At 37.2% G+C, this 23,221-nt stretch overlaps 1 protein-coding gene across 1 annotated transcript in view; it reads left to right on the top strand.

The window, feature by feature from the left end:
• The window catches only part of VGLL3 (vestigial like family member 3), a 41,282-nt gene that overhangs the window by 7,839 nt on the left and 10,222 nt on the right, over positions 1–23,221 (top strand). Inside the window, exons 2-3 of the mRNA XM_012801477.1 lie at positions 3,724–4,009; positions 13,169–13,696. Coding sequence (XP_012656931.1) covers positions 3,724–4,009; positions 13,169–13,696 — 814 coding nt within the window. The remainder of the gene's footprint in view (positions 1–3,723; positions 4,010–13,168; positions 13,697–23,221) is intronic.

The following is a 23,221-nucleotide window of genomic DNA, read 5'->3' as shown; positions in this document are numbered from 1 at the left end:
AAGTCTTTCTCTTGTCAGACAAATCCTTTCCCCTGCACATTCCTGCTGAAATTTGTTGCTCTTGTGCCTAATGGCAGGCTTGGAGGTGGTTGAGTATGGTCTGCGCTGCCTAAGCACTCTGCTCCTCACTGCTGCTTTCAACTCTTTGTGAGTTAGCTTTAACTTTGTGGCTGTTAACCCATTCATTGTTTCACCTAACTCCAGGATCATTTTATCTGGGGAAAAATTGTCATTATGCAGTAGCAAGGGGAGATAAATGTGCAGTGAATCAATCAACTTGTGGTCTTTGAAGTCCTTTCTAATGACTTCTTTATTTTGGTTAACATGTCTCCAGGGTCTTATAAGGAAACCATGAATATTTCTGAGAGATTTGGAAGGTTGTAGGAAGCGGTTGTACATTTTGACATAAATGTAACAAGATTACATCATGACCTTGATTCAGGCAGTGCAGGGCTGATGATATGTTTTTAATATCAAGGTTCTGAATTTTACATATTATCCTCCAGAAAGAATGTAACACCAGGGGAGCTTCATTCCCAGGAGCAAACGCCAAGTCAGTGCAGAATGTGGCAGAGGCACATACGAGTAAAATACTTAGTTTTTTTTTTTTTAAAGCGAAGAATTGATTTACGGTAATCAAAGCACAGACATCAGAAAATAACTGAGGCTCAAGAGTTTATGAAGAAGAAAACTAGGATGGTGTGAATGTCAGCATATGAATCAATTATTATTTAAATTGTGCTTCTGTTTTCTTGATGCTCACACTAATGTTAAATGTACGCAAATGCATATTTCACTTTGGGTAGTTATCAGATCATTTGGATATGTTGAATTCTTATTTTAATCAGTGATATTGATTGCAATGCTATCAACATGTGTATATGTAATGTTTTTTATATATATATATATAAAAATATTTAAATTGCTTACCTATAATTTGTGAAAACTAACCCAACTTTAGGTGAAAAGAAAAGTGCAGGTGGGAATGGTAGACACTCTAAAGTCCTGTCTAGTAATAAGTGTATCACAGGCTCCATTTCTGTTTTATTTGAGTCTCCACGCAAATGTACTTAATTACTAAGAGAAATGCTTACAAGAGCTGGAATAGAGAGACAGAAAAATATACCAATTTTATTATAATCATTCCAAACAAATTTCATTTAAATAGAGAATTCAGTATAGATATTTCATACATAGATATATTACATGTAAATCAAATTCAGCTTGATTGATGCATGCATAGACAAGAATTTTTTTAAAGTAGACTATTGATAGAGCGTCAACTCTGCTTTTTATAAACTCATATAATGGCAGATTTTGCTTTTTTCCCATGACCTGTAGAAAAGTGCCTAATTTTTAACCTGATTTTTTAATGAACCTAATATTTTGGTTAATTTAATTATATACAACCATTCAACAAATGGTAGAAAAACCCCACAAAATTGTGTAGCCTTTAAAATTATGTAATCTTAACTAGGCTGAAAACCTATAACTTAAATTCAACTGTCATTATTTAAACATGATATTTTATGATTGCTATTATTGATCATAATACTATTTTATATTTACATGTGTATCAGGATTTTCAGCTTTTACATATACAATGAATTTTATTTCATCTGATATTTGATTACTGTTAATTAGAGGTAAAATAAAACATTGATTTTTTTTGATAATTAGCTCAGCAGTGCTCTTTATTTAAAGAATAAATATTAGAATTAAATGGGTGAAACAATTATGTGCAAAGTCCCACTTTCACAAACTGCTGTTGAGTGGGCATTAACTGGGAAAAGAAATCAGTTTCACAGATAAGAGTGAACACTGTGGAGGGGGACGCCACTCTCTGTACATGGGTTGGGATCTCCTTCCCTGGAAACATAGTACTTCTTTCTAACGTGCCACAATATGTGGCAGAATGGATGCCTGGGGTCAGTTTATGCTTTGGGTAAATATACAAGTACCCAGAGAACAGCACTGTGATTTGACTAATAAATCATAATATTCATTTAATTGTATTATAATGTAGTTAAAAACTAGGTGTAACTGCATAGGCTATTTAGTTCAGTTCCCTCATTTTATATATCACTCATGTCACAGTGGTGTTTTTACTGTTAAAGTTCAACATAAACATGTTCAAATCTATGCAAAAGTAATTTGTAAGAAATAAAGCCACCCAGTCATTATAATCATCTACTCATCAGCAAGTCATATTCATTCTCAAAGACTGAATTATCTATTCATCCAAAAATTACAACCATATTGACACAAATTTTAAACAAAAAGCAATACATGGATTTATAAATAATACCTTAAAGCGATAACCGGCAGATCGTAATATTCCTGAACATTCCAGGACTCACCTTATGCAAGAACAGTGTATTCCTTGCTAAGGAAAGGGTTCAGGTTTATTGAATGCTGCGCTGATAATTTGAAGCTATAGATTTCAAAGCTGTAATTACATTAGAAACATAGAGTCTGGGTTATGTGTTTTGCCCACATTTCCAAAACTGTGTATTCTGGAATGATTTTTCTTTTTCTACTCACATTTGTTTTCCAACATGCCTTTTCTTTTTCTGAAATAAGAAAAAAGGTCTGAGCAAGGGTCAGGCTTTGCAAATATACAGATGATACAGAAAGCTCACGTGGTTACTAGAATAATGTGCTTTTGTAATCCTTAGCATTAACTTGTTATACGTAATTCACTTTGAATTGTTGATAATAAAGGTAGGACCTTCCTTCAACGCATACATGCACACGCATATTTCCACTTGCAGGCTTGTATTTGCATTCTGGCTCCACACTGCTGTGCTCTGTGACATTTGGCAAGTGACTTAAGTTTTCTGTGCCTTAGATTTTTTGCCTTTAAACATGGGTAGTAAGAATAACCAGGCTATAGAATTGTAAAGATGAAATGAAGTGATAAATGTAAAGTTGTAGAAAACCTTCTGACTCTCTATATTAATTATTATTATAGTTATGATCATGTTTTAAAACATTTTAAATTATCAAAACTGTGTCATTTTTGTTTGAATGGTTAGCCATTGCTAGAATTATGTATTCTTTTGGGTAAGCTATAATAAAACCTTTTTTCTCTCTGTATGATAATAGTGGTAAGTGGAACATCTGAAAAATATGTTCCGTGCAAAATGGATCTTCACACAGACTTATTTTGTCATTTCAGCTTGATTTTTGAGTTGAGTTCAGCACATCTGCCAAATCCTTTTATAAGATGCTACATTCCTGTTTTTATTTTCGTTTCTTTCATTTATGAAAAGCTCTTTTCTTCTCCACCCACCACCAAACAGATCACCTATCCTCTGTTCCTCCCTCTCTTAAACTGTAATGTTGCTGTGTATTCAATTTTTTTAAAAAATAAATTTAAAAAGAGAAGAAAAACTAGAAGGAATCAATCTGTCACTATTTTCTAAGTCATTTTCCTTTTTATGTAGCTAGATTTAAAAATAATTCTGTTTTGAAATATACCAGTTGATAATGAACTTGTCTGTTTGTTTGCCACATTTGGAATCACAGACCTTTTTTTGTTAGTGTGGGAAGGAGGCAACTGGGCTGGGGAGGAAAAAAGATGGGAGGACAGCAGATGAAGAAGCATCAGTTTGCAAATATATGTTAATATTTAGATTCTTTTTTTAAAGTGAAAACTTAACTAGTTAATGCTTTCTTACAAACTGTCTTTGATACTGTGTTCTGTTTATTTCATCCCAGAAGAAGTTAGCAGTATACAGCAAGATGCAGGACTCTTTGGAAGTCGCCCTTCCCAGCAAACAAGAGGAAGAGGAGGAGGAGGAGGAGGAGGACGAGGAAGAGGAGAAAGACCAGCCTGCCGAGATGGAGTACCTTAACTCTCGCTGTGTCCTCTTCACTTATTTCCAGGGAGATATTGGGTCAGTAGTGGATGAACACTTCTCGAGAGCTTTGGGCCAAGTCAGCACCCTTCATCCAGAATCTACCATTTCAAAAAGCAAGATGGGGCTCACCCCTCTATGGCGAGGTAAGAATTCAAAAGCAGATGCTCTCCAGGGCACTGTCTTTGTTTCGCAACTGCCTGTACCAGGTTCCAGCTGGAGATTTGCCCCAGGAGGACGGATATCCACTTGCTGTATAATTTTTAAGGACAGCAAGGAATTTCTTTCAGACAAACAGCTGGATCAGTTTTGTCACATGTGGAATGCTGGGTTGGAAAGGATGCAGTCACACCCCTTAAATTCCTCTTGGAAAGTAGTGATACAACCCAACCGGCTTGAGTTTAGAGTGACCAGACTGAGCTGTGAGGCACCATTCTTAATGCTCTGCTGGCCCAATTTGGATCTCTAAATAATAGGCGTGCCTAAATCAGCTTTTAAAAAATCAGCTCTTGCTCATTCCAGTAAGTGCTACGTGGTGACATAGCAGAGATCTGAGTCTAACCCAGGAGTATAGACTTTGAAAGCCTCTGTGTTCTCTTGACAGCTTTCTCTGTCTTCATTTGTTGTAGTAACTCTTTGTGGTGTACAATCTAGTTATTCTGGGCTACAACTAGTGTCTTCACCTTGGTAAAGAAGGGGTATGTTGCGTTCCCCATCTTTATTTCCTTTTATTTGGAGGTCACAGAGATACGTTTGAATAGGATTTCTCACTCACAGAAAATCACCAGGTGATTTATTAATCAGTGTAGTTAGAAGGTTAGAAAAGAAAATATATCATTGCAGTGATAGCTTCAGAGAAATGTGCGACAGAGATTTCTTCCAAACTCATCTGCTTATTAAAAGTGTCTAGTAAAGTGGTTTGTGAAGTGCTGTTTCCAACAGGAACAGCAGCATCTCCTGGGAGCCGGTTACAAGTGCAAATTCTTGATTACCCACCCCAGACCTCTGGGTAAGGTAATCAATTGACATTGATAGAGCAGTATTAAAGACAGTTTGTATCCCTCACTTATCTCGAATACATAATATTAAACTGAAATCTCTGGAGGAAGGGACAGGGAGAGAGTCACTCTTGAACAAGTGCCCTGGTGATTCCTCTGGTGAGGAAAGGCTGGTCCCCTATGGTAGGGGCAGGTGGACAGTGGCTACTCGTGGGCTCTCTGGAGCAGGGGAGTGATTCTGCTCTATTGTAGGAGGTCTGGGTCATGCTTGATGGCTGGGCATGATCTGTACATACTTTTCTTCCTTTTCTCCCCTCTTTCCCGTCTTTTATTTCTTCCTTTATATTTTAGTAAATATGAACAACACTAAACAGCAAATATAAAGGGGAAGAAGGAATGTAAACCAAATGTCCAAAGCCTTGAGATACTCTATTAGAAAATATGCTATTAATTTGATTAGTGAATTCACCAGGGTGGTCCTTAAGTTCGTGTGCAGATTTTTATGTGAAACTATTTGAATTGCTCATAAACTTTATAGACATCTTATATTGTGGGCTTTCAACAGGAACAGAGACTTAGTCTTTGAAAGCCTAAAGTCCTTATGTAATCAACTCACATCCCATTAAATAGCACACAGTGAATGATTGTAATAATTTGTGGAGAAGAAATAGGAAAACATCGGTAATTAGATAGCTTTAACAAATAATTTGATTTATTGGTAATAAATTTCATCAGATAGTCAGTTCCAGAAAGCAATAAATACAACGTGTACTACTTTTCACATACTGATGTGCAACCTCGATATCAAATCGGAAGACCCAAATTATATCCTGGTATGAGAGTGCCTCTCGGGAGTATTAAAGTCAGAGCAGTTTTATGTGGAATGTTGTGTTATGTGCAAATCCCTGCAATAATTCAGCATTTTCTCTTTAATTTCCATGACACATTAGGGAAGCCCATTGAACAGATTTCAACTTTTTGTGTAGAAAGAGCAAATCATGATGATGTTTACTAATTATTGTTATAATTTTCATGGCACCATCTTAAACTCAGAAAATCTGTCTCTCATTTCATTCATTGACGTATGCAGCAAATATTTAATAAGTTCCTCCTATGGGGTAGGCAATGTTCTGGGTGCTGGGACTGAATCAGTGAACGGGGTAGCTCATGGTTTTGATATCATGAAGCAGAGCCAGGAATAAACATGAAATTAATGACACATAAGGTGCTATTTTACTTAAGTTGATAACAAAAGCCCTCTTGGAGACAGTTATATTTGAGCGGAGACCTGAGGGAAATAAGTGCACCCATCATGGGGGTATCTAAGGAAAAGTATTCCACACTGGGGGAATGGCCAGTAGAAAGTCGCTGGAGATGAAGTGAGTTTAGAAGGTTCAGTGGGAAACAAAAGTGCTTCATGAGTGGAATGAAAAGAAAAGTAATAGGTGGAGACCAGATATTTTAGAACTATGGTTCTAAAATGGCAGATTGTCAAAGAATCCCAGGAGAACACACCATGTTCTTCAATTCTCATCTCTTCTTCTCTGGCTAAGGCTACAAATCTCATATCTGGTTACCAGACATCATTTTCTCTGAAGCTCAAAATAATCTGAACTATATACAAATGAAATGTTTAACTGACTGAATTAAATGAACCAACTTCATACCATGTACCTGGAATTAGAAAAAAGTCTCTAGTAGAGAATCTATTGGTGTTTAGTTATATAAGATCTTTGGATACAATTTTCTTATTTATAAAATAAGGGGGTTGAATTAAGGTATTGTTGAAATCTCTGTGTAAATTTCTGTGATTTTGAATGTATTACTTACATTTCATTTGTGAATCAGAATTCTGCCGCAGTTTTTGCTAGCATGAATTAGTCAATTTTACTTAAACATACCAAACTTGGATAGGGTCATAAGAGAACCACCAAATGAAATCAGAAATATAGAAAATATTTGAAAGACGAGATGCCATACTGTAAGGCTTACATGCCTAGTGAACACTGAGATCTGGTGAGAATTAAATATTAATTGGCAAAGCTACACAGGATTAGAAAAGGTAGTCTCTGGAGACTGTTTTGGATTCAAGTCCTGGCCTTCTTACTTTCTGGTTGCACTGTGATCTTGGATTAATCACTTAAAATCTCCCTGGGATCAACTTCCTCCACTGTAACATGTGTTTATTGATACCTATCTCCTAGAGTTATTATAAAGATTTTTGATCATGTGTATGAATAACTTTGCACAGAGGCTTGACTCAAGTTGCTAAATGAAAGTCAGATACTTTTTCTCTTTTCCTTAATTGTAATTTTCCATTCATTTGGCACATAAAAAAAAAACAAAAACCTGGGCCTCTTATCCTGAAACATTACTTTCTGGAAGTTTTTATTTACGGTATAAAACAGAGTATCTGAATATAGTAGGTACTAAAGACAATGGCAATGATACTTTATAAAGAAACTTCTGGCCAACCAGTTGTATATTAAAGTAAGAGTTCTAGTTTACACTATGTATGATGAAGTTATTACAGTGCTACGGAAGTGCTACCGTGCTATAAATGGCTTTACAATGTTTGATTACACAATATATTTCCATAGCAAATCTTTAGACAAAGGATAATATGTGTCAGCTAATGGAAAAATGATTACACTTTGAGTGTATATAGTCTTGATGGAAATTTTTTAAAAATTCTTTTTTCACCTTTTGTGGCTATTAGGCAAACAATAACAGGAAATAATTGTACTTTATTTGGCAAAACATTTCACTAGTTACCTATAATCCTGCTATAGATTTTAATGGAATTGGAATTGAATAGGTCCTTTCAGTTAAGAATATCTAGTGAATCTAAATGTTCCCTTATACCCACACAGTGACAAACATTAGCTTCAGATATGTTTATATATTGATCTTTACAGAATATATATGGTGTGTTTGTGTTTGCGTGTGGTATGTGTATGAGATACAGAGACGGGGAGTAGTTAAGTCAAACCCTAGTAAAGTAAATAACTGACTTAAAACTGCTGAGTGGCAATCTTACTGATAATTTTTTCTTCTTGTAATTACAAAGCATATTATCTGCTGAGTCATTGATCTCAGTAGGGTCTGCTTATGAAAACTCGTTCTCATAGGAAAAGACTCTCAAAATCCATAGTAAATTTAAATAGCAAAACTGAGGCAGGAAAAAGAGGGTTATCTCATACCTGGTTCAGACTGGGAATAAGGGAGTAGAAGTTGAGTGGAATCTCCAGGGGCCCTAGAAGTTATCACTTTGGGTAAATTTACCACAAACACATGGGAAGGAAACAGGTCTGACTTAACTTATCCTGCCTGCTCCAAGAAGTGTTAGCATCTGACTCATCCCCTCAAAACTCTTGTACGTTTCAAGGCCATTTTGAGCAGCTTTAGAAGAAAATAACTAGAGGGCAGTCTTTGGACATAATTAATGGTAGTGCATAATTACTGAATAAGACAAAACACTGGGACACGTCATTTAACCTTTCACCTAACAACTTATTAATATTTTTGTGAGCAGAAGAATAAGAGCATGAGGATTAATTACAGAAAGAACACTTTAGATTAAGAATTGAATAGATTTTTTTTTTTTTTTTTTTTACTGAGCTTAATAAAAAGGTAAAAGTGTTATCTTTTAGCATTGCTATCTTTAAGACTGTTTTCTGGAGAGTATTAAGATATCTTAAGATCAAGCTTTTACAGTATTTCATTGTCCCACTTTTTAAAGATCATTTTCATCATTTTTTTTTTGGTAAATCCTAACTGTGTACATTTATGGGGTACAATGTACTGATTTGATATACAATGTGGAATGCTTACATCAAACTGATTAACATAGCTGTCAGCTCACTTACTTATTTGTTGTGATAAGACATTTATACTCTACTCTTAGTAGTTTCAAATGTACCATTGCGTGTGCACAATAGGTGAGGTCTCGCTAAATGCCCTCCCTCTTCCCGCCCTCCTGTTTAATTCTTTATTACTTTTTTTCTGTTTAATTCTTTAAATTAAATTTTGAATTTTCTCTTTTTAAAATTATTCGCTCTTAGTTTTGGTGGTGTGGTTGTTTTGCTTTGTTTTTTCAAAGAAACATTTAAGGGCAATGCAAAAAGTATCTTCATTGCTGTGGTGGTGTGCCATGTTAAAACTGTTTCATGCCTCTGAGATATATTTCTGGCCTCAATCAGATCGTGAGATTCCTGGATATGCTTTGAGTGGGTTATATTAGTCAACGTTTCAATTTTATCACTTTTTTTTTGTTTGGAAATAAGTGTGTATAGTATTTTTAATTCCAAATGTAAGTTGAACCAAATTATATTTAGACTTTTCATACAGGTTAGACTGTCAGTGTTAACATCATTCAAATATTGGTTAACATCATTCAAATATCAAGTAATATTAAATCCAAAGGCACCACGGAGTGTTAATATCATCCAGTTCTGCATTGCTTCCACTAATCTGAAAAGCAATATTGCATTGAAATAGCTCATACAGTTTCTCATATGCTTTTTCATCCAACCAATGTGGCTATGATTAAGTACTCATAAGCAAAGAATCATGTAATGAAAAAAATTTACATACATATGAAATAAGCATATTTATTCTCAGGCATTTTGAACAAAGCACATCATCTGTTTCTTTGTATCAAGCTTTTTTTTTTTCTTCAAACAAGCAAGATATCAAATAGTGATTCTGAAGTATAAACGTTTTCATAAACATATTTTCTATTGAATATTTTTTCACTTGTGAAATGCAACAGTTTTTTTTTTTCCTGAAAAGGGCTTCATAGATCTCTGCAGAATTTATATTAATCTTAGGAGACATATTGACTGGGAAAATATTAAATTGCTTCTAACTTTATTTCTTCCTGTAGTATTTTAAAACTTTGTTCAATATTTTTGGAGTGAATTTTCAAAAATAGATCTTCACTTTCAGTAATAATGTGCTCACTCATCACAACACAACATTCATACATAGATCAGTAATACTTATGTTAGGGAATTTGTTCGTAATTCACATTTTTGCCTGTGTATCCCAAATCATAAGCTTCAATAAAATATGTACATATAAAGGAGAAGAAATAAAAGGAAACCATCCAGAGAGATAGTATACATAGGGTATGCCCTATACTTTTGACATTTTAATGGAGAATTTTAATCAGGGAAACTCTATCTCTAGCGCATATTTGTGGGTTGGAGTTTTCATGATAGGATTCTGGCACTTTCAGGAGATGGAAATTATGAGCAGAATGAAAGATTTGGTCCCAAAGATGGGAGTTGTGAGAGCAAAGTAGGAGATTGATGGCTGCAAAGCTGAACTATATAATATAAGGGACCTCTATGAACTCTTTGTATGGATTTCAAGCTTTAAGTATTGCCAGCTTTCATTGTGGGTGTGACAGAACTATTATGTACATGGCCATCACCTAAGGCAAACTGAATTTTCTTCTCACACCATAAATAATTTTCTTTCTTGTCATTAACATTTGTCATGGCAAAAAGAAACAATTGTTAAATAAAACATATTTACCCCCATGACAGCAAGTTTGATATTTTTGGTTTTGATAGATTATGATTGTGACAAAAGAAAGTGATTCAACTGAAAGTTTTCTGGGACTGTTGGAAGACTTGAAGTGTGGGCACCTCTGCCTGTTGGCTTTTTAAGAACATCACTTCCTAGATTTTCTCAACATTTTGCGATCCGTGGACATATTGTGGGAGAGACTTGACTGTGAGGCTATCTACAGGATGAATGGGGTGAATGATGTCAGCTCTGGTGCAGTCCTGAAGGGGAGAGAGCAGACAAGCTTGCCATGTTAGTGCCACAGCCTCCAGAGCCTCTCTAGGAACCTAGAGAGAAAAAGTATTTGAACACCACAGTGATTGTCTAATTATGGTAGCCAAATGATATATGTGGTAGTCAATTCAAATTCTTTTAAGCTTTCTCTGAGGCTATAACCCACTAATAGCCCAAGAATATGGGGAAAAGGGAGAGGGAAGGGAGGGGATGGGGGAGAATGGGTTGAAGGAGGGTGATTGGTGGGACCACACCTATGGGTGATCTTACAAGGGTACATGTGAATCTTTCTAAATGTAGAATATAAATGTTTTAACACAATAACTACGAAAATGCCATGAAGGCTATGTTAACCAGTTTGGTGAAAATATTTCAAATTGTATATAGAACCAGCACACTCTACCCCATGACTGCATTAATGTGCACAGCTATGATTTAATTAAAAAAAAAAAAAAGAAAAAAGAACTATGTCCTGGAAATTTATGAAGTTAGAACACAAATATGTCAGACTTTTGAATACTTTTTTGAGTATTTCGTATGATATCCTCCATTCAATATGGAAAGATCTAGCAAGGTCCCTTTGTGTGGAATACCATGTAAAAATACTATCTTGTTCATGCATCACTAATGTCTGCCACAACTGTATCTGTATTACATAGATAGAAATAGAGAAATAGTCCACGGGACCTTAGCAGAGTAGTAAAACTATTAGACCAGAAGATAACTTGAACCCAAATGAATTTCAGTACCTCATTTTTTGGTGAAAGGTAGCCACAGAAAGATCAGTGGGCCCACTGGGGTGATAAAATGAGAGAGCCGAATGAACTTAAGTTTTCCCCCTGCAGGCAGTAGTCTAAAAAGAGGGACTGAGCTCTCTACACACAGATCTCACCATGTCAACTCCAAGTTTAAAACCCTTCAAATCCCTTCAGGACCTCCTCCACATGCAGATCTATGTCAACTCCAAGTTGAAAACCATTCGAAGCCCCTGGGGACCCCCTCAGAATAGAGCATACATTCAGTACCATGGCCAGCAAGTTCACGAGTCCATTCCTATTTTTGTCTTTTTGATTTTATAGCCTTTTTTTTTTTTTAGTACCTTCTGCTTCTGAACTCTTTTATCTCTCAAATGCTGCAGCTGGAAAAAGAGAGAGAGAGAGAGAGAGAGATGGGTTTTCTTCACATGCAGGTCCATTTGCCTGGACCTCTCTTCCTCACGTCTTCACAGTCCCGGCTGCTGCTCGGCCTCTCAGCTCTGACGAGTCATCACGTTGTTAGGCCGATTCGGTGCCCTCACTCTGTGTGCTTCCTGTTGGGGAGTCCCTGTTATGTGCCTTGCACATGTCTATTTACTGACTGTTTTTTCTGCAGATTGTGACTAAAATGATGTCTGGTAACCCCGAGCCCTCTGTGTTTGGTCCCTAGTAGGCCATCTATGAGTAAGTTACGAAGACTGAGCAGAGACATGGAATGGATGTGTAGTTAGAAGTGTCGCACTCTTTTTTCCTTATTCATCTCTAAGTGTCATTCTTTAATATTTTTCTCTTCCCAAACACCTCCTGAAGCCCACCACCACTACTTGAATCTCTTCCCCTTGTGATTACCACAGAATCTTCACCAAATTCTAGATGGTTGGGTTCTAATTGCAGTTGTGTCCTCTTGTGCCATATGCTGACGTGTGCCGGTCACGGGCCATTTAGGTAGGCTACCTGGCTTCAAAGTCCAGTCTTGAATTGCCAATCTGAATCTTGGGTCATTTTTCTGCTTTGATTTCCTCGTCTCTAAAATGGTGTTAATAACAATCAATACTTCACAGGACTAGAATGAGAATTCTATGAAATCATGTAGGAAAACCCTTGTCCTAATATCAGCCATTTGTTATCATTTTAATAACAATGATTAGTAAATATTAACTGTTACTATACTCAGTCTAGAGACTCCTAGGTCTGTACAGAGAAATAATTGGAATACATTTTTCTTAATGGAAAGTGAATGTTGGTGATCATAATTAAGTGTTATCTTACTTCCATTTGTTACTTTTGGCATTTAAATATATGAATGAAATTGAATTTTCATTTAGAAGAAGTTGGTGAAAAGTACAATTTCTAAACTCTCTAAACCTCATCTATTGCACAAGCTTTCTGTACCAGAGGATTGGGTAGCTGTGACCCCTGCTCAGACCTGATGGCTGCAAGATGCCCAAGAGGAAATGAGGCTTCTCAATCTCAAAATTATAACGCTTAGCACAGACCATGACAGAAAGCAAAGAAAATGGAATAGGATGAGGGTGGAGGATGGGGGGCTCATTCAGCACTGTGGATCTGGTGCATGGACTTGGCATGGGATGGCAGACGTTAACCTGGTATCTGTTCACCCCTGTAGGGGGACATTAAAACTGCACACTAATTTGCCTGCTTGCAAAGTATTATTGGGCAAGTAAAGGCAAGTCTATCCCAGAACTGAATTTTAACGTTAATTTTTTTTCTGTCTTCTCAGACAGCTCAGCTATCTCAAGCCAGCGGAGTAGTTTCCCAACTTCCTTTTGGACCAGCTCTTACCAGCCCCCACCTGCACCCTGTTTGGGGGGAGTTCATCCTGACTTTCAGGTCACTGCATCCCCTGGCACCTTCTCTGCAGCTGACCCCAGCTCCTGGCCAGGACATGGCCTGCATCAGACTGGCCCTGCACCTCCCCCTCCCGCATCAGAGTCCTGGCACTATCCCTTGGCATCTCAGGTGAGCCCGTCCTACAGCCACATGCATGACGTGTACATGCGGCACCACCACCCCCATGCCCACATGCACCATCGCCACCATCACCACCACCACCACCCTCCCACTGGCTCCGCCCTGGATCCGTCATATGGGCCCCTGCTGATGCCATCAGTGCGTGCAGCCAGGATTCCTGCTGCCCAGTGTGACATCACAAAGACAGAACCGCCTACAGTCACCACTGCTACCTCAGCGTGGGCCGGAGCCTTTCATGGAACAGTGGACATAGTGCCAAGTGTGGGGTTTGATACAGGTGAGCTAGAACATTTCTTCCTTTCCTTATAAAGGAAAAAATACATATATTAATTTAAAGAATGGTGGAGTATTTTTTGAAATGTTTTTTGGAAGATTTTTCCTTTTATCTGTGAAGTGCAGCTTTGTGAATATGTTTAGAGAACACTGAACCGTTTTGCACTAATTGCAGCATTGGTGCCGAAGCTGGCATAACTAGCTCATGAAGACATGTCCTAAGAAAGGCCTCAGAATTGCTCTCTCATCTCTTAGGCTAGTGATCTGTTTCTTTGAAATGGAATCTCCGGTACCTAATATTTACAAAGAACTGAGCACATTCTCTAAATCTCCCATGTCTCTGCGCTCTACCCCAGGTACATTGCCTGATAGAATTCAGAAATAGCATGCCTCAGTGAATTTTCTTTCCCCCCTATTCTGTTAAGACTTATTGATGACATATAAAGCAAACTACTTTCTGGAAAATAGTCTATAGTCCAGGCTTTCGGAAAAGAATTAGGGAACATATGCTAAAAAAAATGGATTTTCATTCCTTGCTTTCCCTCCTTCTCTGGCCTCCCCTTTGTCTTCCTCCTTCCTCCCCCTCCCCCGCTTTGTCCTCCGCATTCTCCCCCCCATGCCCCTCCTTCTGTCTCCTTTTCTCACTGTGATTTAAATAACACAACACTTAAAAGACCACTATAAAATTTATACTTAATAGATTTCGAAAAAAATAGCAAGGAAAATATTTCTTCACAGAACATTCATCTCCTGTCTGGAATTCACTAGTCCTGAAGGTCACGGTGTTAAATGTCTCAGCTTCATTTTTGGACCAGGCTAGTCATATTAATAGTCCTAATAGTTCTGAGTTCATGAAATCATAGGCATCAGAGGCTAAAAAGACAAATCAGGTCAATGATTCCTTCCCTTGAGTCTACATTCCAAAGTCCCCCACCTCTGCCTCTAATCTCAGGTTCTTTTGCTAGCACACTTTGTGGCATACTGGAACATTCTTTCTAGAAGTTTAAAGAAACTCTTTTCTTCTTTTGTTTTTCTGTAGTTTGGAGGATATCTAATCCAGGGCTGGTTCACAGCAGAAAAATCCCCAGAGTAATAAGTGGGTAGTATCACGCTGTACTCGCCCTGACACGAGCAGATGATGATTATCTAATGGCTCCCTACTGACCTTCCCAAGGTTGATCATTGCCCTGCCTCACCCATTTCAGTTTCCTGGGGAGACTATGAATTCAAGCTGTTTTTCTATGTAGAATATTAGGGGACTTATTTCTCTTTTCCCTGCAGAAAAATGTTTTATGGGTCTAGACAGCACAGGCTTCCCCCTTCATCCTTGGCCATTCTTGAGTTGTTTGATCCTTGAGGCCAGATCTTATTAGACTCGCAACTTGGTAGTTGCTTTCATGTGGAACCGGCCCTGGAGGCTCTTCTCTCTTTACTGTGATACCTCTGTAGCTAGAGTAACAATGCTCTTGGTAGGAAAGAGGCATGTTTTCCCATCTGTAAATTCTGCCAAGCAAGGGGACATGGATGTGATTGCTTGTTGCTCTAGTTCTAATTCCTTATCTTCTTTTTTGGTGTGTGCATTTGTTAACTTTGGTGTGACCATGATTCACTGACTTGTTCGGAATTTTGGCTTAATATAATCTCATCAAGATGAAAAATCAGCATCTGTTTTTCAGAAGTGGACAAGGGAAGGTTTTTTTTCTCTGTGCAAAAAATCTGGAAATGACCCATTTGGATATATGTAGTATTATGCAGTCATTCTTGAAACTTACCAGGCTGTGAGTGAACATTTATTACTCGCAGTATAAATATAAAGCATTACCGGGGGTAAATGATGCATAGTAGACCCCCCATATTAGACTACCTGCCTACATTGATCACCTTCTTAAGTTGACCTAATTGTCATAGGCTGAACACCACATGTGTGTATCAGTGCAGTAGGCCTCATTCCTTATGTTGACAACCTCTGTATGTTGACCAGTTTGTTATAGTCCCTTGGGTGGCCAACTTACAAAGGTTCTATTGTATGTATATGTGTGTGTATATATATACAAGTACATATTTGTAATTGCTTTTAATTCTTAAACTAAATCTGAAATGGTTTTTGTTAGATTATTTACAACTAGGAAACTGAGGCTTAGAAAACTGACTTGCTTACATTGCGTTGTTATGTATCTAAGCTGAGGTTTGAAATAAAACCTGTCCCTCTCCAACAGATTATTGGCGTAACATCTTTCTGTACAAATATAGATAAATTAAGTAAAATTTGGTAAATTAAACTGTTAAGATGGTTAATGGTGAGGAATGAAGGTATCCCTATTGAATGTATGCAATTGTTTTATTTTTTTTTTTTCCCGACAGTCTCACTATGTCACCCTGGGTAAAGTTTTATGGCATAACAGCTCACAGCAACCTCCAACTCTTGGGCTTAAGCAATTCTCTTGCCTTAGTCTCCCAAGTAGCTGGGACTACAGGTGACCACCACAGCACCTGGCTATTTTTTGTTGCAGTTGTCATTGTTTAGCAGGCCTAGGCTGGGTTTGAATCCACCAGCGGTGGTGCATGTGGCTAGTGCCCTAACCACTGAGCTACAGGTGCTGAGTGTTGAGGTGTTGAATGTATGTAATTCTACTCTTTGTTGGTGTGGGGTTGGGACAGTGATCAAAGTTCTTAAGTTACAACTCAAGTGAGGAAAACCAAGGAATCATGCAGATAAAAATATAATCATTAGCATAATCATTGATCAGGTGGAATTTGAGATCACAGAATAATAGGCTTAATATAGTAATTGGACTTCTTAGTGCCTTCAGCTAAGTTTAGATACCAAGAGATCCAGTCCCTGGGGAAATCTGAACTTCAGAGATGATTCCCATGGACATCTCCCTGTCACACACTTTAAAGTCCCCTTTCTGTGGAAGAGAGTGCTGCAAGACAGAATACGAGGGATTCCCCTGCTGTGTTTGCCTACAAAAAGTAGTAACAGGGGGACCCTGTACCTCCTTGCATGGGAACTGGCTCAGATGAGAGAGAGTGGAAGGGGCTAAGCCATTTGAGGTCATTTTCTTCTCCTAAACACAGACATAATATCAAATACCACATCTCTCTTTGAGAGTAGAGAGAGGTATTAGAGGCCAGATTTCCCAGGAAATAGACTCTAAGATTCGGAAGTGTTTGCAGACAATTGAGGGAGTAATGTAACCAGGACATCATTTTGGAGGGATAAGGGAAGGTTTGGGCAGAAGGAGAAGTTGCATTGAGGAAGTTCCGCAGAGGCATTAATTCTACAGGTAGTTCTTGAGCAGGAGAGTCCTTCATAACTGTCCTGCCTTGAGTCAGGAGGGTTGAGCTTTGACATTCCTACATTGACCAGTTATTGGTTGTGATATACATGTCACATGACATACATGTCACTGGATAAGGTGCCTTGCTCAGGTGAAGTTAATTCCTAAAAAAGAGAAACAACTGAAGTCATGAGGTGCTCATGAGGTGCCAGGAGTATCATCAGTCTTGAAGAGGTGGTCTGATCTGGTTGCACACTACAGAGTATACTATAGGGGCCAAAAAAGGGCATTAACTATTCTACTGTCCTTCCAAACCAGTAAAGAATGAAAGTTGTTGTATAATAGGCCCAAGAGAGGAAGGGGTATGGTAGGTAAGATGAGTGAGAGATGGGTTTCTCTATACATTCTATGCCATATTGACCTAAGAGCAACACAGCATCAATGTTGGGTGGTTACAGAGCAACTAAGGAAAGACCATTCAAGTGAGACAATCATAAAATTCCTCAAAGGTCAGGTATCTGGGTTACTAAAATGTAGGTCATTTCCCACTAGCTACTTCCACATAGTTCTAGCTATTTTGAGAATGATTTAGGAAAGGACATGATATTTTCTTCAGTAGAAAAATGCTGAATTAATCTTTTCAGGATCCTGTAATATAATGCAGTATAATATAATGCAATACAATACAATACATAGACTAGGTGACTGATAAAAAACAGTAACTACAGTTTTGGAGCCTAGGAAATCCAAGATCAAGGGCCTGGTGGTTTTGGTGTCTGGTGAGGGCCTGCTTCCTAGATGACTGCATCCTCATATAATGAATTGGGCTAATGAGCTCTAAGGGTCTCTTTTATAAGGGCACTAATCCTATTCATAAGAGCTCTGCTCTCATAACCTGATTACCTCCTACATCCCCACTTCCTAATACCATCACTTTGGACTTAGAATTCCAACATCGGAATTTTGACAGGGTATTTAAACATTCAGTCTACCACAAATGATTAAATCATTTTATGTGCATTTTTACTTTGTAGTCATTTATAGAAATTATGAAAATCTTGAAATATTGAAGGTTCAATATGATAAATTTAGTGGCAAAAGAAAGTTTTATAGCATCAGGTGTCATATAAGTGTTTAGTTAAATTTTTCTGTAAAGAAGCAGATAGAAATCTTTCATACTTTGCTGTGGCTCCACTACCTAACTCTGCTCTTGTTGTGCAGAAAAGCCGTAAACAAAACGTAAACGAGACTGGCTGTTCCAATAAGACTTTATTTGATGAACTCTGAAATTTTAATTTTGTGTACTTTCCATGTGTACACAAATGCTGCTCTTCTTTTTGTCTTGTTCTGTTTTCAAGCATTTAAAAATGCAAAGCCCATTCTTCCATTCTTAGCTCATGAGCTCTGCCAAACAGGTGGTTGACCAGATTTGGCCTGTGGGTAGTTGCTGATCCTTAGTATATTGTCTGTGTGAAATGTTTATTTTCTGCATAAACACTCATGCACTCCCTCAGTGAAAATAATCTGGATCTGGAAGCACAGAGCTCCAACTTCTTATGGTAGTTACTCTTGATCTGAAAGGACAGAGCTCCAACTTCTCATGGTACTTACTCTTGATCTGAAAGGACAGAGCTCCAACTTCTCATGGTACTTACTCTTGATCTGGGAGCACAGAGCTCCAACTTCTCATGGTACTTACTCTTGGTCTGGAAGCACAGAGCTCTAACTTCTCATGGTAGTTACTCCTGATCTGGAAGCACAGAGCTCCAACTTCTCGTGGTGGTTACTCTTGGTTAGTCAGTGAGCATCCTAGGGGTAAAGTCAGACTGCCGGATTTTATAAGCCCATCTCTGTCACTCACAAAAAATAAAACAGACTTTGAGAAAATGATTTCATCCAATGGTACCTCAATGCCTTTATCTGTAAAAGATGCCAAATAGAATTGTTTCCTGGATTAAATTAGTTAATGCAGTAACACATTTACAAATGTACCTGGCACAAAACATGTGCTCCATAAATTCTAGCTATACATGGGAACATAGACAGACTTTTCACTTTAAAAAAATTGGTCACATTTGGTTCACAATAACATACACTTCCATGTTTTATCAAATACAACTCCGTACTTTTCCAGTATATTCACAGTATTTTGCAAACAAACATCTTCACTGTAGTATTCTAATTTCAGAATACTCTATCATTGCAATAAGAACCCCACTGCCTTTCAGGAGTCACTTCCGATTGCCTCCACCCTGATGCCTGATAACCATTAATCTCCTTTCTGACTTTATGGCTTTCCTTGTTTTGTACATTTAATAAAAATGGAATTGTGCTCTATGTGACCTTTTGTTTCTTTTCTCATTTAGCAGAATGTTTTTAAGATTCTTCCATGTTGTAGCATATCTCATAACTTCATTACTTTTTAGGAGTGCATACTATTCCATTGCAAAGTTAATTCCATATTATGTTTATCAGTTCATTATTTGATGGCTATATGGTTTAGTTTTACTTTTTGACTAATAGGACTAATACTTTTGTTGACACTCATGTACAAGTGTTTATGTGAACATATTTTTAATTCTCTTGGGTGTATATCTAGGAGTATAATGGTGGAGATGAAGAACACTAAGTATTTTATATGTTTCTGTGTATTTTGGAGCTTTTCAAAGAGCATTTACTATATTTGTAATTTTTTAAATTTAAATTTTGATTTATAAAAATTAATTACAGCATATAACAATGTTTGTTAAACAAAACTCTTCCATAAGCATGAATGAAATGGTCCATAATTTTTGAATGGCTAGCTGTGATGCGGAGAATGGCAAAATTTAAATGGCTTCTGATTGTCAAGCCTATTTTGCATGTCACCTCAAATTTTGCACAGAGGGCCCCTTACTCCTCTTACTCTTGTCCTACTGCTACTTTCTTTCATGCTCGGTTCACTTTTATTGTTGAACAGGTGTTACATGCAAATACCCCAGAAGGATTCTTGTGTCATGATTGGAAGTCACCCCTATCTGCTCTCCATGTGAAAAGTGCCCATTTTTATCAAGAAGCTGTAATCACAGATCACAATAGACTTTTAACCTTTCCTTTAGCAGTCTCAAAACAGTTCTGTATTTTGAACTATATTGTGAACTATAGCTTTGAACTATATATTGTGTTTAGTAGGAGGAGATGTTTCCACTCTGATATTCTTATGGGCACATTTTGTTTACAGCATATTCATTAAAATCTCATGGAATACTCTTTGAGAAATGCTATTTAGCTTAATTTTTTCCTCATGATAAAAACCATAGTTTTCAGCTCAGTGCCCATAACTCAGGGATTACGGCACCAGCCACGTTCACTGAGGCTAGCAGGTTCGAGTTCGGCCCGGGCCAGCTAAAACAACAATGACAACTGCAACAAAAAATATCCAGGCATTGTGGCGGGGGCCTGTAGTCCCAGCTACTTGGGAGGCTGAGGCAAAGAATTGCTGTAATCCAAGAGTTTGAGGGTGCTGTGAGCTGTGACACCATAGCACTCTACCGAGGGCGACATAGTGAGACTCTGTCTCAAACAAACAAACAAACAAACAAACCATAGTTTTCATCTTTTTTTAATAACTCTCACCTTGCAGCAAGTTGCTGTGAAGCGACATAGGTTAAGAAGGGTGTCTGGGGTCAGAGATAATACTACAATGGTAAGATGAAGAAAGGAGGGTCACAGGACGTGGAGGACTAACTTAGGCAGCCTCAGAGTGTTGTACTGGACCCTGTGTGTGTCTGGAAGCAGAATCAAATGTGGAAATTTTATGTTTTTTTTTTACAACATGTTATCAGATGCACCTGTGAATGCTAGAAAATGCTCTTCTTATTCTCAGATTTTTTTTACTGATAACATTAAGTAAATTATGACCTGGCTGTCACCTTACAGTGGTTACACCATACTGTGCATTTTCCTGAAATGCTATCATTCTTATTTCCTGTTATTACCAATAATTTACTTAAAGTAAGGCATACAATCTTGTATGTTCCAGTTTGAATGAATTTTTCAGGTGAAGATTTGTTAATGAGGTCTTTTTACTAAAATACAAGATTGACTTTATTTGTAATTTCCACTTGATCCACTGTATTTAAATTTACCAGAAGTAAAAGGAGTCATGCTTTGTGGTGTGACTTCTTCTTTATAAACACAAGCTGCTCATGGCATGAGATTGTTTTCATCTGTAGATCCACAGATTTATTTTTCTTTTTTTTTCACAGGTTTATTTTTCTTAAGATTCCTCATGTTATTTGACTTACAATTGTGTTATAATTTTATTTTTACTTTGAAGAATGTCACAATAATGAAATATAAGATAAACAGTTTAGAACTGAAGTATACATATACTTTTTGCTAAGATACATTTAGCAACTGGAAATTAAACAATAAAAAACTTTCTGTGTTATATCAGAGGTCTATTATATCTGGAGCTTAAAAGAAATAAATATATGCTGATGTACCTTCTGGCATCTCAAAAAACTCATGATTATTAGTCATAAATATGCATAAGTAGCTACCTAATTCAATGAGTGGATTCAGTGAGTGAGTCACTCCCTGTAGGAGCCTTCCCCAAACTATGATTATCGCCAGATATTAAAAACTATCTGATTCATTTCTCACTAACCAAGATATGTTCAGATAGCAAGTGAAATCAAGATTGTATATTATAGGATGGCACTTTGGTTTTTGTCATACAGGAAAAAAGCCCCAAATTACTATACTTACTAAGTCCACAAATTACTTGCAAAATGTGGGCTGCAAAAATTTTCATAAATATCGGAAGCTCTGCTTCTAGTATTTTCTCATATGTTGAGGCATAAACTAGATCATTTCCAAAGAGACTTTCATAGCAGTAGGCGTGATTCTCTAACCTCCAAATAGAATTACTCTGCAAAACCTGGAAAAATTCTTTGATGACTTAAATTTTGATATTAGCAAGGGAGTGGTGAGTACCTCCGGAGAAGTTAGGCATATAGAGAGTTCTGTTTATTCTCTTTATGGCCACTTTGTGTTTGATAATATGAAGGTAGGATCACAGTAAATGGGTTTCTGAATTATTTATAGTGTAAGGCCAGTAAGCTGTATTTAAAAACAAAATTATGATTTAATCTGAGTCTTGTAATCTGAGTATTCTGTGAAAGTGATTTTGTTTACAAATGACAAAAACTGTATTTTACTGGAATTTAATTTGTGGTTACTGCTCAAAATTTGTTTTCCTTGTAATTAGTGCTCAAAATTGTTAGGGTACCAAACATCATGTTTGATACCATAACACTGCTTTAGAATGAAATCCGTTAGTAGAAACATACATATCTTGGTTTTATTAAATATAGGAAATAAAATGAAGCATGGTGAAGAATAGCTAATGTAATTAAAGCAGCAAATGGAGAGGATTTTTCTCTCCATGAAAGAGAGATAGATATCAAGTTACCACTTCCTTTTCCATCCCACCTGTAAATTTGCCATGACCTGATCACATCTTAAGACCCAGGCTTTCTTGTAGTTGGTCTGGTGCTAACCTGCCTGAACAGAAAAGATGGATTGCAGGAAAGTTCTCTGGATAATTCTGCAAAACTACTTTCACATCCATGTTAAATGTTACTAACTTGCTAACCTCATTGTGGTTTTAAAATTCTGGTGATTTATATTCAGTAACTTCTTAGAAATATTTCCCCCTTCTGACCATTTAGATTTATAAAAAAGAACCAGGGGAAACCAAGAGTTACCAACTCAAGACCCTTGAGTACTTACTAATGCTTAGAATCATAATGCTCCATTTCCAAGATTTACAAGGAAAGAGAGATATAGTAAATTTGGAGAGGAATCATTGAAGAGTCATAAAAATAAATTAGCAGGATAATATGATTTATCTTAAAACACGAAAGCATTGTGGCATTTTTCACCCTAGGGCATTAAAGTGATATCTGTTGTAGATGCTCAGCTAAAAGTGGCTCACCTGTGTCCCCCGTTGCCTTGTCTCATAGAGCATACATTAGGCATCTGAATCCTGAAAGTATGGGGTTTGAGATTCATTAACTGTGGTATGCTTACACCATGGAATACTATGCAGCCATAAAGAAAGATGGAGACTTTACCTCCTTCATGTTTACATGGATGGAGCTGGAAAATATTCTTAGCAAAATATCCCAAAGTATCCAATGTACTCAGCCCTACTATGAAACTAATTTATAGCTGTCATAGGAAAGCTAGAACCCAATTTT

Source organism: Otolemur garnettii, unplaced genomic scaffold, assembly GCF_000181295.1.
Source record: "Otolemur garnettii isolate 467f Iridium unplaced genomic scaffold, OtoGar3 scaffold00009, whole genome shotgun sequence".
In the NCBI taxonomy this organism is placed as follows: domain Eukaryota; kingdom Metazoa; phylum Chordata; class Mammalia; order Primates; family Galagidae; genus Otolemur; species Otolemur garnettii.
Note: the sequence above shows the minus strand (reverse complement) of the source record. Positions and strands in the feature narration are given on the sequence as shown.